General features: G+C 42.6%; 1 protein-coding gene across 1 annotated transcript; it reads right to left on the reverse strand.

Annotated features, from left to right (window-relative positions):
• Nucleotides 1-110: 110 nt before the first annotated feature.
• Nucleotides 111-11658, reverse strand: tmem47 (transmembrane protein 47). Its single transcript, XM_055862175.1, has 3 exons — nt 11246-11658; nt 3847-3987; nt 111-3750 (listed from the first exon to the last, which is right to left on the reverse strand). Exons 1-3 carry the CDS (start codon nt 11469-11471, stop codon nt 3572-3574), a joined length of 546 nt encoding a protein of 181 aa, XP_055718150.1. The 5' UTR covers nt 11472-11658; the 3' UTR covers nt 111-3571.
• Nucleotides 11659-15427: the final 3769 nt, after the last annotated feature.

Here is a 15427-nt window from a genome sequence, read left to right on the forward strand (position 1 = left end):
GCTTACACCTGGAATATATATATATTTTTTTGTGGCATTTCATTTAATGCACTACTGCTTGCTCTGACGTGGTTTCTCCCTTTTCGCAAATGAAAAGCACACACACACACTTGTCTTTTTCATTACCTGTTTTATTGTGTTAGTGAACAAACTAATTGGCGTCAGCCACACAGCAGCAGCAATCCATACTCATTCACTCCCGGCACACACACACCTCGCTACTCCTCTACGCACACACTTTCTACCTCAAGCACACATGCATTCCTACACTCTCCATTTTACCTGTATTGTTTTTAATATAAAGGACAACTAACTTTTGTTTTAAGATGTTATGGATCAGAAGCTATAGTATATTCTAGACAAATATACTCTTGTCTTGAATACAGAGTATATATTTAAGATGTTTTCTATAATACTGCGTAAGATCTTGGTTTTATCCCAAGTACTGCCCTATTCCCTACATAGTGCACTAGCCCTATAGGCCCTGGTCTAAAGCGTTACATGAAATTGGGAATAGGGTGCCGTTTGGGATGCAGATCCCAACAGTTTGAACCAATGAGGCATCGAGTGTGGGAGTGACTGATCATATCGCTCCAGGGCCCACACACACAATGGTAATTTGCTTTCTTCACACACATCATTGGAGAAAGTGGCTCAACGTCAATGTGGGAACAACGTTAGCGATGTAATTCTCCACAAAACTAAACAAACAGGCGTACCCGGACATACTCGTCCACAGTTGAAATATTTGGGCATTGATCTAGACCCTACTTTGAACAACAAAAAACATTAAGGTGTCCAGCAAAATCGGATATGTCATTCCAATTTCCGATACGTCAGGAACTCACTCTACAGAGGCAGCCAAGATGAATTTACATGCAATGATCTTCTCTCACCTATTGTATAACCAGCTGGCCCCAAGCCAATGAAACAAAAATTAAGCCCCTTCGATCTTTATGTAAACAAGCACTGAATATCCTTGACGGGAAATCACATTACCATCACCATAGTAATCACCCCAAATACAATCTGTTCAATTTGGACAACTTTGTTTTCTAAGTTGTCTGTAGTTTATAGGATTTATCAACTATGTTGCACCCCCACCTCTGAAAGATTGTGTCATATTAAGCTCTGAACACAGCCTGGTCTCAGACTAGGCGTAACATAGTAACTATAAATCCGGGACACTGAAATTAATATGGTATGTTATGTTTGGTATGGTTACATAAGACAGATGGTTACTTATGGCAAATACAAAAGTAGGGTGGGTGTTTAGTGCGAACATCTAGCAACCCAAAGGTTGTGTGTTTAGAATTTCATCACGGACCATTTTAGCTAATTAGCAACTATTCAATTGCTTACAACTTATTTAGTTAGTTTGCAACTACTTGGCATGTTAGCTAACCCTTCCCCCAACTCTAACCTCAACGCTTTTAGCTAACCCTTCCCCTAACCTTTAACCTAACTCCTAAACTTAACCTTAACCCTTTGACCTAACTCCTAAACTTAACCCAAACCCCTAGCCTAGCTAACGTTAGCCACCTAACTAGAATTCGTAACATATTGTACGAAATGGGTGATGGACATTCACAAATTAATACATACCACACAAAACCCAACATATCAAACATATCAAATCAAATTTTATATGATACTAAATGGAGTGTCACGGATTTGCATATAGAATTAAGCAAAATGCTTTGAGACCAGGTTGCTGAACAAAACAGCAGCTACCTGAACCTCAACAAGTGGAGACTGTGTCATTCCTAAAAAGGAAAACCACCTTTGGAAAGTCAGCATTCTCCACCTCAGGCATCAGAAGATGGAATTCCTGCACGTCTACCTTAAGAAGCACTAGCGACTTTAAATCCTTCTCCATGGAGGTCAAATCAAAGCTTGGATCAAGGTGCATCAATCCTGCACACATGGACTAATTATTAATGCACAAAAGTCTCAATGTGTTTGATGTATTTATTCTATTAGTTGTATTTTATGTCTCCTGCATTTGTTTTCATCCGTTATATCACATATGTCAAACTCATTCCACAGAGTGCCGAGTGTACTTGATTGATGGATTAAGGTCACTAATTAGTAAGGAACTCCCCTCACCTGGTTGTCTAGGTCTTAAACCCAGACACTTGGCCCTCCGTGGAATGAGTTTGACACCCCTGTGTTATATCGTAGTATACCACTGTATGAGTGATGTGTGTGTGTGTATTTAGCTATGTTTATGTATTCCGTTATGCTTAGTTAGGGACTGTGGATTCAAATGAGCTGTGTTGAGCATATTCTGGTGCAAGCATCATATTTCACTGTCTGAAACGTGTTTTTATTTGCACATTGTCCCTTTAAATAAACTACTACTACTTCTCTAATTTACTGTATTAGAAATGCATTTACCACACGAAAGCACGTCGAACTACTCTATTTACATATAAACAACTGCTGCTATTCGAAGATGGGGTTAGGCCGCAGGGTGCAGTTGGTTTTAGATTAGGACTGGGGGCCACAAAAAATCTGAACTCATCATGAGGGCCAGTAGTGGATCGCAGGTCTGCGTACCCAAATCCACACCCATACCCACACAGGCAGTCAGAGTCACCTTGCGAGCATTTTAGCGTCCCCTCTTGACAGTGGAGAGAAAAAATGTGACTTTTAGAGTCAATTTCCTGCAATTCGACAAATTTTGCCATGGCGCGGAGAGAAGATTTAGCAAATTTATAACAAATGTCATGCAATTCTACTAATTTTTCCATGGGTGGAGAGAAACAAGAGTTTTACAACTAATTTTCTGCAATTCTACACATTTTGCCTTCCCTTCATCTGCACTGATCTAGAGGAGCAGTATAGGTAAAAGGAAATTACTCTATGCTGCCTGCCTTAACCAATCCAATCTTCTTTTAGATTAAGGCACAAGCAAAGGTAATCACATATATGAGTGGGGGCGATGTCATGCATCCTTGATTCCTTTTCTTAGGTGAGTCACCTTCCTTTCCTCCTCAAGATCAATCTGTCCATCTGGCCCATCCCTCTGCTCTCTGATTGGTCTGTGTGTCCGTCACTCTCAGCTGTCCCTTCTCCTCCCTCTCGTCTCTGTATGAGATCAGCTAATCCATCTGTTCTCTGTGGTTTATTCATGACAAAGCATTGTGCTGCCAATTCCTACTGGAGTTCCTATATTAAAGGGGACCTACTGTGCTCAGAATGTGGACATGATTTCACTGATGAATCTGATTGGTAATTAGTATTCCATTGAACTGTCTGATTGGCTCTTTAGCCTCACCACTTAGCCTATGGCAGATGTCGGTCACAACACAGGCGGAGATGCCTGTGGAGACCACAAGCTCATACTGTGCTATACCGTGTCCCTTTTAAGTCTGGTATAGTACAGTATTGTAAAGGTTTGAATGTATAGACAGACACTACTGTTGTTGATTCTCCAATCGATTTGTGTGAACATGTGTTTTCTCTACCAGTTCTATAAGGTTCAGTGTTTCAGCTGCTATCACAGCGAGCGTGGGGGAACATGAAGTTGTGTAGAGGCCTCTCCTCCTCTCTAATCTTGCAGGGTTTAGTAGTAGTCGTCATAGTTCTTGGGGTTGAGGCAGTAGAGAATGGCCCCTCCAAAAGAGAAGATGGTGGCCCCACAGGCGAGGCCATAGCCCCAGTTGAACTCGTGGTATATCCTCAGGCTGACCGTCTCAATGAACTTAACAGGGTAGAGGATCAAACTGCAGACCTGGAGCACCACTGTTAGGGAGAGAGGAGGAATGGGAGTGAAGGCGAGAAATGGAGCACATGAAATGACACAGAAAAGGAGAGAATAAGGCAGATTCAATAACGTACCTGCAGCGAACAGCATGACAGCGATGGGTCTGTAGCAGTGGCTCCTGGAGCCGACCCACACTGACACCAGGGCCACCAGGAAGGAGAACAGGATGAGGGCTGCACCACCCAGCAACAGGACCAGCGTGGCAATCTGCCAGTCTGAGAGAGGGAGAGAGAGAGAGAGAGAGATAGGGGGCTAAAAAAACATGTTCAGTTATGGGGGTGGTGGTTGGGGGGGGGTCACACAGCCACAGTGAAAAATGCCACAGCCACCGACATGAAAGTCATGCAGGTGAAAAATCACATTGCACACACACCATCTGGTAACAGAGGGCTTCCTATTCCTCATGGGTATAGGAAGAGTATTCTGAGAATTTGACAGAGATTTGCAAAGAAAATGTTTTCGTGGGGGTTATAAGCCTAGTGATCCATGTTTACAGTGTGGCGTATGGTTCAAGAATGTTAACCTGGCACTAAAATCAGATCTTTACCCAACACAGAAGAATGGACGAAAACAAACAAATGCACGCGCGCATACTTTCTCACACACGCACGCACACACACGCACACACGCACACACACACACACACGCACGCACGCACACACACGCACGCTCTCTCCGTCTCTTTCTCACTCTCACTGCTAGGCTTCTTAATGAATACCAGTGCAGCAGCAGAAGTAGACAAAGCAATTATCTGGGTGACTCCGGTAATAGGTATCCATCCTGCCTGCCCGATGCAAAATCAGCAGCAGTCTCAGCCTTTCATTCAGAAGAACTGCAAAACATTCAACTCGAGTAGAGACTAGAAATAGCACTCGCTGGAATGCTAACAGGGATAGGGGGCGGGCGAGAGGGAGAGAGAGCTACTAGCTAGGTCTACTATATTGATCCACATCTCTGAATGTATGGAATGAAAAATAACCTCGGTAGAATAAAAATGTTGGTGGGTTGAGGAATAAGGGATAGAAATTCTCTAGAATGTAATAGGTGGTATTTGGGGAGAAAGCTTGGATACAATGTGCTCTGTGGTGAAGTTTCCCCTCTGTGCAGATCTAGGATCAGATCTACCATAAGTGGGGGAAATGCAAATTGACCCAATGACCCAAGATCAGCGTCTACTTGGGCCAACTCCACCCAGTGATAGAATGTTAAACAAGCTTAGTCTCACATAGCTAGCTGCTAGACACTCTTATCTAACAGGCTAGACTGTGTGGGGGGTATACTGGCTTCTAGGCACATCATTTTAGTAGACTGAGTGGGCTATCAAGACTGATGGACTGCTGAGTGATATAACTATATAATTGTTGGGAGTAACAGTCTAGACTCTGGGTGGGGAAATGGTATATGTAAACAAACAAGGGATGTTATGATGGGGTTGTTGATTACCTATTACAAATATATGTTAACAAAGTAAATACCCTCACAGAAAGGGTTTGGTTTCTAATGATAAAATATGCTCATCGTTAGACATAATCACACAATGTTCATTACAATCACAGCTAAACAGGTTGATGCATGGCAAATTATTTCCACTCCATAGCAATACGAGAACCATCAAACCATTCGACAATGAGAGAATGTGACAGCGTGTAAGCCGCTTAAATTACAGTTCCCGTCCTCGTCGGAGGGAAATTCATTCCATAGGCCGAGCTGCTCGAACATAAACAAACATTCACTTCTTTGACCAAATATGGCTTCTACGATTTAGAGTTTTAAAATGGTCCTGTCATCCATCACAGGAAGCTGGAGGGAACCCACAAAACGCAGAGCTCCCTGCGGCCTCAGTGCTTTCATAACATGCGGTACTGACTTGGAACGACCCTTGACCTCTCATTTGCAGCCACCTCACTGGCTGCCTCCCCGACCGCAGGAGCTACACTAACTCCTGTCTGTCTGTATCTAATCATTCTAGTCATCTTCTAGTCATTTCGGTCCTTTTTTCCCTATCAGACTGCAACTGAAATTGCAGGAGCTACTGAGGTTCTTATCAGTCTCTATCAGTTGTGTAACAGCAGGATACAGAAACTCATCTCAGCAGCTCAGAGATTTGGAACGGACCCACATGTTCTGTGCGAGAAATACAGCCAGAAGTCTCAGTGCTTGAAGGACAGGAAGGGCTAACTATTAATCTTGGGTCTGAGTCCAAAATGGCACCCTATTCCCTATGCAATGCACTACTTTTGAGCTCTGGTCAAAACTAGTGCACTATGTAGGGAATATGGTCCCATTTAGGATGCAACCTAGGTCCTGTGTGATGACAGATGGAAATGGTGATATGCAAGATCCAATCTGATCGGTAATTACATCTCCCTGTGTGTATTTCAGGAGCAGCCATCCCTGTTAATCGAAAAATCTGTATTGGCCTTCAGGGCCCATCTCAGCCTGAGACAGTAGAAGGAATGTGTCATTTTTGTTGTGGTCCCGGACAGGCACACCTGATTCTACTTGTCAACTAATCGTCAAGCCTTTGAGAAGTTGAATCAGATGTTTTTGTCGGGGGCTACAACTAAAATGTGTGCTGTCGGGGGTACTCGAGGACCGGAGTTTGGAAACACTGTCAAAGGAGAACCCTTTTTGGTTCCAGGTAGAACCCTTTCTTTCCCCTTCTGTGGTAAGGGTTATTTTAGTCGTTATTGTTATTCGTTATTCACTGTATTTATTTATTGTGTCACTATTTCTATTAAAAAAATATATATATATTTATCTTTAACTCTGCATTGTTGGAAAATGAAATCAAATTTTATTTGTCACATGCACCAAATACAATAGGTCTAGACCTTACTGTAAATGTATTATTATAAAAAAATATAAGAATATTAAAAACATACAATATACTTGTAGTGAAGACGCTCAACAACTACATCACATTAGTCATCTAACAGACTCACATCCAGAGCGACCCACAGAAGCAACCAGGGTCAACGCCCTGCTCAAGGTCACATTGACAGATCTCCCACAAGGTCAAAAAAGGGGACCCGAACCAGCGATCCATCAGCCACCGGCCCTCCAAGACCCCCCCACAGTTCCCCAACAGCTGCCCCTCAACCATCCGAGACCCCCCACAGACCCCTCCCCCCCCCCACAATAACCAAGAAAATGAACAAAAAAGACAAAGACAAAGAAAAACAGAAAACAACAATACAGAAAGCAACCTGAACCTGAGACTAGAAACAGGCTACCTGAGGGCAATACCAAAATAAATGGTCTATTGATTCTGTATCCTCACAACAAAATCTGCAGAGCTTCGATGATTGTATGACCCAAATATTCAACATTTTGTTGGTGGCAAGGATTCTATATAATAATTTCGGCTGGGAAGACTTGAATCTTGCGTCGTTTTATATATCAACTCATACCATGGAATCGGTACGTCAAAAATCTCTTCCCAACTATTTTGAAATATGTAGGGCCGTGAAATGTTTACTTACAAGCCCTTAACCAACAATGTGGTTATGAAAAATAAGAGTTCAGAAAATATTTACTAAATAAACTAAAGTCAAAAAATAATAGGGCAACAATAAAACAACAATAACGAGGTTATATACAGGGGGTACCGGTACCAAGTCAATGTGCGGGGATACGGGTTAGTCAAGGTAATATGTACATGTAGGTAGGTGTAAAGTGACTATGCATAGATAATAAACAACCTCTCACTCAACGTCAACAAAACAAAAGAGATGATCGTGGACTTCAGGAAACAGCAGAGGGAGCATCCCCCATGTCCACATCGAAGGGACAGCAGTGGAGAAGGTGGAAAGTTTTAAGTTCCTCAGCGTACACATCACAGACAAACTGAAATGGTCCACCCACACAGACAGCGTGGTGAAGAAGGCGCAACAGCGCCTCTTCAACCTCAGGAGGCTGAAGAAATTTGGCTTGTCACCCAAAACCCTGACAAACTTTTACAGTTGCACAATCGAGAGCATCCTGTCAGGCTGTATCACAGCCTGGTACGGCAACTGCACCGCCCTCAACTGCAAGGCTCTCCAGAGGGTGGTGTGGTCTGCACAACGCATCACCGGGGGCAAACTACCTGCCCTCCATGATACCTACAGCACCCGATGTCACAGGAAGGCCAAAAAGATAATCAAGGACAACAACCACCCGAGCCACTGCCTGTTCACCCTGCTTCCATCCAGAAGGCGAGGTCAGTACAGGTGCATCAAAGCTGGGACCGAGAGACTGAAAAACAGCTTCTATCTCAAGGCCATGAGACTGCTAAACAGCAATCACTAACTCAGAGAGGCTGCTGCCTACATTGAGAACCAATCACTGGCCACTTTAATAAATGGATCACTAGTCACTTTATACAATACCACTTTAAATAATGCCACTTTAATAATGTTTACATATCTTACATTACTTATATCATATGTATCTACTGTATTTTATACCATCTATTGCACCTTGCCTATGGCCGACTCATCCATATATTTATATGTACATATTCTCATTCACCCCTTTAGATTTGTGTGTATTAGGAAGTTGTTGGGGAATTGTTAGATTACTTGTTAGATTACTTGTTGTTCTACAAGCAACTGATAAGGGTTCTACCTGGGGGAAAAAAGGATTCTACCTGGAACCAAAAATAGTTATTCAAAGGGTTCTCCTATGGCAGGGTACCCCAACTGGCGGGCCTGTAGGCAGAATGTGGCAGGCGGGTGATTTTCTTCACGCACAACAGTATCTAGGGTTTACTGAGAATTGTGCGAGAAACAAAAAAACATCCAGTCAGGAGCAGTCCTGTGGCCGAAAACAGCTGGTTGATGAGAGAGGTCGAAGGAGAACGGCAAGAATCGTGCAAGCCAACAGGCGGCCCACAAAGAAGCAAATAGCGGTGCAGTACAACAGTGGTGTGCAGAATGGCATCTCGGAACACACGACATGTCGGTCCTTGTCACGGATGGGCTATTGCAGCAGACGACCAGAACCGGGTTCCACGCCTATCAGCTATAAACAAGAAGAAGCAGCTCCAGTGGGCACGCAATCACCAACACTGGACAATTGAGGAGTGGAAAAACATTGCCTGGTCCGACAAATCCCGGTTCCTGTTGTGTCATTCTGATGACAGAGTCAGGATTTGGCATAAGCCCAATCCTGCCCGGCGTCAACGGTCCAGGCTGGTAGCGTTGGTGTAATTGTATGGGGAATGTTTTCCTGGCACACGTTAGCTCCCTTGATACCAACTGAGCAACGTTTGAACGTTACAGCATATCTGAACATTGTTGCTGACCAGGTGCATCCCTTCATGGCTACAGTTTACCCTTTGTCACATGGATACTTCCAGCAGGATAATGCGCCATGTCACAAAGCATGTATTGTCTCAGAATGGTTCCAGGAACATGACAGCGAGTTCAGTTTACTTAAGTGGCCTGCGCAATCCCCAGACCTCAACCCAATAGAGTATCTTTGTGATGAGATGGAACGGGATGTTCGCAGCGTGAATGTACCGGAGTCAAATCTGCAGCAACTGCGTGATGCCATCGTGGCAGTATGGACCAACATCCCTGTGGAACGTTTCCGACACCTTGTCGAATCCATGCCCAAATAATTCAGGATGTTCTGGAGACAAAGGGGGATCCGACCCGGTACTAGATGGATGTACCTAATAAACTGGCCACCGAGTGTAGGCGATCATTTGCAAATGTAAGAAAGGTTTGAAATTATTATACAGTGTATGTGAGGAATAATATGGTGCCATTTGGGATGCAGCCTGAGTCTCATATTCCCCCATCATCACCTCTGACTGAACTAGAATCAGTGCTAATAATGATGAGTACTGCCTGCGTAGTGCTCACACACTCGGTCCACATTCGTTGCGTCCCTCTCACTGGACTGGCATCAGCACAAAACGTTCTCACAGAGACACTCCATATTCCTGAGACTGTGTCAACCCCTGCATGTTTTGTATCTGACCCGACCTCTGCCCTGTGTGTGTGTGTGTGTGTGTGTGTGTGTGTGTGTGTGTGTGTGTGTGTGTGTGTGTGTGTGTGTGTGTGTGTGTGTGTGTGTGTGTGTGTGTGTGTGTGTGTGTGTGTGTGTGTGTGTGTGTGTGTGTGTGTGTGTGTGTGTGTGAGAGGGTAATCAAAAAAGAGAAAAAGTGTGGGTGCTTGAGTGTAGTATACAAACGTCACCCATTTCCATTTGTCATCTGCGTTAATAGAATGTTCTTTGGCACAGACATATAGGACGTCAACAAACATGCACAACAACCCTGCAGAACTCATTATTGAGTGTACCTACCTGGTCATTTCAACACTAACACAATTTGTTTAATGTCCTGGGCATGACACTGAGAGAACCTGGATATTGGGAGAAGAAACTGACTGATTACTGTGAGTCAAATCAATATGTAAGCCTAGTGCAAGGCCAGCCTGACAAAATGAGCAGTTTGCTGTGTGCAGTTAATGTGGTATGCTGGCTGCTGCTGACATGGAGACTCCGTGTCTTTATAAGGAATCAAGCTGCACTTTGTGTCAGAGTGACAGTAGGAAGAAGCAGGGACAAAATGACCTCCAGTTACTCATCACAGAAACAAAACAGTGTTGTCAGACAAATAAACAAAAACGTACTTTCTGCCTGCACAACACACAGGACAACAATCAGCAAGCCAAAAATTACTAGATAAAAAGACACATTAAACACACGTGGCGGAATAATCGAATTACAGATTGTTTCTACAAAAGCTTCTGTGCTGGCTGAAAAATAAGTCCCCTTTTCAGGGAGAAATACAGCATTTCTCGAATGCGGCACTTGTTGCCCTTGTTACACTTATGTCCCGGCAGGATATTTGGATCACTGGGAAGTTCGGTTCTCAACGTTTCCCTTACTCCATGTCCGGCGGAGGAACCCCAACAATGGCTGATTTTGTCGGCAACAAAAGCCCAATAAAACACCAGCTGGACCACCGCTCACTCGCAAGGCAAAAATACCCACATCATTTAGCGGCATGCTCGGCAAATAGAAAATAGGGTAACTGAGAACTTTATAAAGTCTCATATAATTATATTATAAGTATTACGTTGAAATAAACTCTTTTTAACTTAGAAAAGACAGCTGTTTTAGAGTGCACACATCTTAAATGGGGAATGGGGAAAATCTATATTAAGAAAATTATGCTCCTGCTATTTCCTTTTAGCCCCATCCTTTTAGCCTCATCATAAATTGTTACTGAGCAGAGAAAAACAATGTTTGTGCTGATGCACCAGTGGACTCAGCAGCAGGGGCCCCATTGTCATTTCTGAATTAATATGCATCTCAATGGATGCTTTGAATATGACTGTGGGTACCAAAAATATCCCTAAATCCCCCAAAATAGAACCCTATCACATTTTCCCTAATCCCAAACACAATATAGATGCATAATGGCAATTTGAACAGTTAAAACATAGGAAGCATGAGGAAGGTCTCTCTCACCAGTCTCGAGTGTGGTGTTGCACTGCCATGTGTCCGAGGTGACGGGCTTCCAGCAGGACTCCCACAGAGACAGGTAGTACTGATTATCCGCTGTTACCCACGCGGGGCTCAACACAGCCCCGACATCCAGACAGAGCGCAAGGAAGACGCACACCAAGCCAACCAACTTCAGGGGGGTCAACGCCGACACGCGCACTTCCTCCATTCCACTCCCGGATGAAGCCATGGATGGCGGATGATGGGGTGCTAAACAAAAGTATCTTTCTCCGAGGATCGTGGGTTTGCGGTTGGGTCGCAAACCAAGAATTTGGGGATTATCCCCCGCGGTATGGAGAGTGGGCAGCCTCTGCGCGTCAGGGACGCTGCTGCAGCCGTCCCACAACTGCTGATGTGACTGCACTGCACATTGCTGAAATATCACAGAGCGGCACCTGCAGGGTCACCCCCTCCCATTTTCTCTCTCTCGCTCTCTCTCGCTCTTTCTCCCTCCCTTTCTCTCACTCTCTCTCCCTTTCTCTCAGAACAAAACAGGGGCTATGTAATCTTATTTTTTATAATTGAACCTAACCGATTCTTATTTCTTCAAGGAAGTTTCCAGTAATTTGGTATTATATATTTTTTTTTATATAGGGGAAAAAGTCTGTCCCACTCCTACACACATTTGATACTTTGAGGCCAGGCACCACACCCTAACAAGGTAATTTTCCTTTAGCCTAATTCTATCACAATCAACTTTTACCAGTTGAATGTAGATACAAATATAGCTTTTTTGTATTACAATATTCCTGAAATATTGTATTAAAATATGCAAATTAGGTGATCATTCCTTAAATATTCTCGTATTTGCATATCATGCAAATAAAATTATGCTCATATTTGCATATTATGCCAACAGAAAATTCTAGACACTGGATGAAGTCAGCCTAAATATTTTCTTCCATTTTGTTAAAACACTCCAAGACCGGATTTATACACAGCAGATTGTGGATAAATACACGTTCATGTTTCTATATCTGTAAAACACTAAAGGCCTACCTAAAATCCATTTTTGGCAACAACAAAAAAATGAATAAATTGTATAAAAATTGTATGCTCAACAATTCCCGATGTCTACGTCTGGAGAAAAAGTCTAAGGATACCCACACAACATTTGGTGAATGCAGATGCTTCTGAGGCTGAGAAACATTTGTTGGAGTGTGGGAAGAGTCTGACTTTCGGGAAATGGCAGTTAAAGACAACTACCCTGAATTTAGACTGCCAAACGCCAAACACCTGTTTAGCCCCAATCAGCATCTCTTCAAAGTAAGTTACTACATATAGTCCAGTTAATAACATTCTCTATGAAATGGGCTTTAATATGGTGATTCAATGTAGTGAGCTTTGAAGCTTTGACATTCATATGTCCATTTAAAAGTGGTTAGAATTCATGACATTTTGATGGCGTAGTATGATAAAATGACGGAAATATACATTTTCATCAACTTTTTGAAAAAAATACTGGCCCAACGCTCTAACCACTATGCTACCTGCCGCCCCATTCAATGAACATGGGGGTTTTCTGACGAGTGAAATTATTTGATATGATTCATGGTTAATTTCAGTCCCATGTAGGCTGTTAGACCTATAGGTGATGTGTTCAGTGTTCATTTTAAACTACAGTCAAATCTGATCATAGACTGGAGTTTGATTAGACATTTTGAATTTGATATTTTGTAAAAACAAAATATCCCAAAATTCATTGGTTTCTCCTAAACTTGTATGCTGCATACGCATGGATGATACATCCCATATCTACTCAGTTAGTGGCTTGCTCTTCAACCGATCGCTGCCCGCTCCTGCCCGCCCGTCTAGCATCACTACTCTGGACTGTTCTGACTTAGAATACATAGACAACTACAAATACCTAGATGTCTGGTTAGACTGTAAACTCTCCTTCCAGACTCACATTAAGCATCTCCAATCTAAAATTAAACCTATTTTGCAACAAAGCCTCCGTCACTCATGCTGCCAAACACACCCTCGTAAAACTGACTATCCTACCGATCCTTGACTTCGGCAATGTCATTTACAAAACAGCCTTCAACACTCTACTCAACAAATTGGATGCAGTCTATCACAGTGCCATCCGTTTTGTCACCAAAGCCCCATATACTACCCACCACTGCGACCTGTATGCTCTCGTTGGCTGGCCCCCGCTACATATTCGTCGCAAAACCCACTGGCTCCAGGTCACCTATAAATCTTAGCTAGGTAAAACCCCGCCTTATCTCATCTCACTGGTCACCATAGCAACACCCACCCGTAGCAGGAGCTCCAGCAGGTATATTGCACTGGTCATCCCCAAAGCCAACACCTCCTTTGGCCGCCTTTCCTTCCAGTTCTCTGCTGCTAATGACTGGAACGAATTGCAAAAATCACTGAAGCTGGAGACTCATATCTCCCTCACTAACTTTAAGCATCAGCTGTCAGAGCAGCTTACCGATCACCGCACCTGTACACAGCCCATCTGTAAATAGCCCACCCAACTACCTCATCCCCATATTGTTCTTTTTTTGCTCTTTTGCACCCCAGTATCTCTACTTGCACATCATCATCTGCACATCTATCACTCCAGTGTTTAATTGCTAAATTGCAATTACTTCGCCACTATGGCCTATTTATTGCCTTACCTCCCTAATCTTACCTCATTTGCACACACTGTATATAAACTTTTCTATTGTGTTATTGACTGTACGTTTGTTTATTCCATGTGTAACTCTGTGTTGTTATATGTGTCAAACTGCTTTGCTTTATCTTGGCCAGGTCGCAGTTGTAAATGAGAACTTATTCTCAACTGGCCTACCTGGTTAAAAAAAGGTGAATTAACATTTTTAAAAATGAAAAAAACTTTTTTTTAAAGCCACTAGCTGTACCTCTATTCCAATTATAATGCATAGGGGTATTGTTTTTAGGGCAACGAAAAGTTTCAACCAATACAACAGAAGTGGAAAGATGACTGGACAACAAAGAGGAGTTTATGTCGCACTACATTTGGGTCATAGCAAGATAATAGGGTTTCAACCATCAAAGATCAAGCAGAAGTGTGCATCGGTGGAAAAGTCCTCAATTGTCATACTTGAGTAAAAGTAAAGATACCTTAATAGAAAATCACTCAAGTAAAAGTGAAAGTCACAAAGTAAAATACTACTTGAGTAAAATTCTAAAAGTATCTGGTTTTAAATGTACTTAAATACAGCGATGGAAAAAGTAGGCCTACCATACTTAAGTAAAAGTAAAAAGTAAATGCTATACATCAAATTCCTTATATTAAGCAAACCAGGCAGCACATTTTGTAATTTTTATTTATTTACGGACAACCATGAGCACACTCCAACACTCCAACATAATTGACAAAAAAACTCAGTATTTGTAATAATGAGTCCGTGTGTGTGCATGCGCGTTCACGCTTGTCTGTGTGTGTGTTCCTGCATCTCTGTGTGCATTTCTGTCTTTTAGGACTGTAGGACGACTGTGCCTCATGGCAAAGTCTTTCTACATAATCACTGATGATTACAGATTCTAATCAAGAGGCTCTCAGGGGAACAAGAAGGCACCGAGTGGATCATCACACACTAACACAACACCCCCCGAGCCACAACAACACAATAGATCAATCACATCACTAAGAGACATCACACACTCACTCACACACACACATACACACACACATACACTGTGTACATTGCAGCAAATTTGCCAGTAAGCCTAAGCAAGATCCAAATCTACAATTGTGTGTGAATCAGTAAGTGGTGTAAAGTACTTAAGTAAAAATATTTTTAAGTACTACTTAAGTAGTTTTTGGGGGTATCTGTACTTTACTTTACTACGTATATTTTTCACAATTTGTACTTTTACTCCACTACATTCGTAAAGAAAATAATGTACTTTTTACTCCTTACATTTTCCCTGACACGCAAAAGTACTCGTTACATTTTGAATGCTTAGCAGGACAGGACAATTGTCTAATTCACCACACACTTATCACGAGAACATCCCTTGTCATTCCTACTGCTTCTGATCTGGCAGACTCACTAAACACAAATGCTTATTTTGTAAATTGTGTCTGAGTGTTGAACTGTGACCCCGTAAATTAAAAAAAACAATAAAAGTGTGTTGTCTGGTTTGCTCAATATAAGACATTTT

The sequence above is a fragment of the Salvelinus fontinalis genome, chromosome 14, assembly GCF_029448725.1.
Source record: "Salvelinus fontinalis isolate EN_2023a chromosome 14, ASM2944872v1, whole genome shotgun sequence".
Lineage (NCBI taxonomy): Eukaryota > Metazoa > Chordata > Actinopteri > Salmoniformes > Salmonidae > Salvelinus > Salvelinus fontinalis.

Excerpts from the sequence above, each read along its gene's own strand:
- tmem47 (XM_055862175.1), bottom strand. The coding sequence starts at position 11,471 with ATGGCTTCATCCGGGAGTGGAATGGAGGAAGTGCGCGTGTCGGCGTTG. Across the intron at positions 3,988-11,245 it reads CAACACCACACTCGAGACTG|ACTGGCAGATTGCCACGCTG; the intron begins GTGAGAGAGACC and ends TCCCTCTCTCAG. Across the intron at positions 3,751-3,846 it reads TGTCATGCTGTTCGCTGCAG|TGGTGCTCCAGGTCTGCAGT; the intron begins GTACGTTATTGA and ends TCTCCCTAACAG.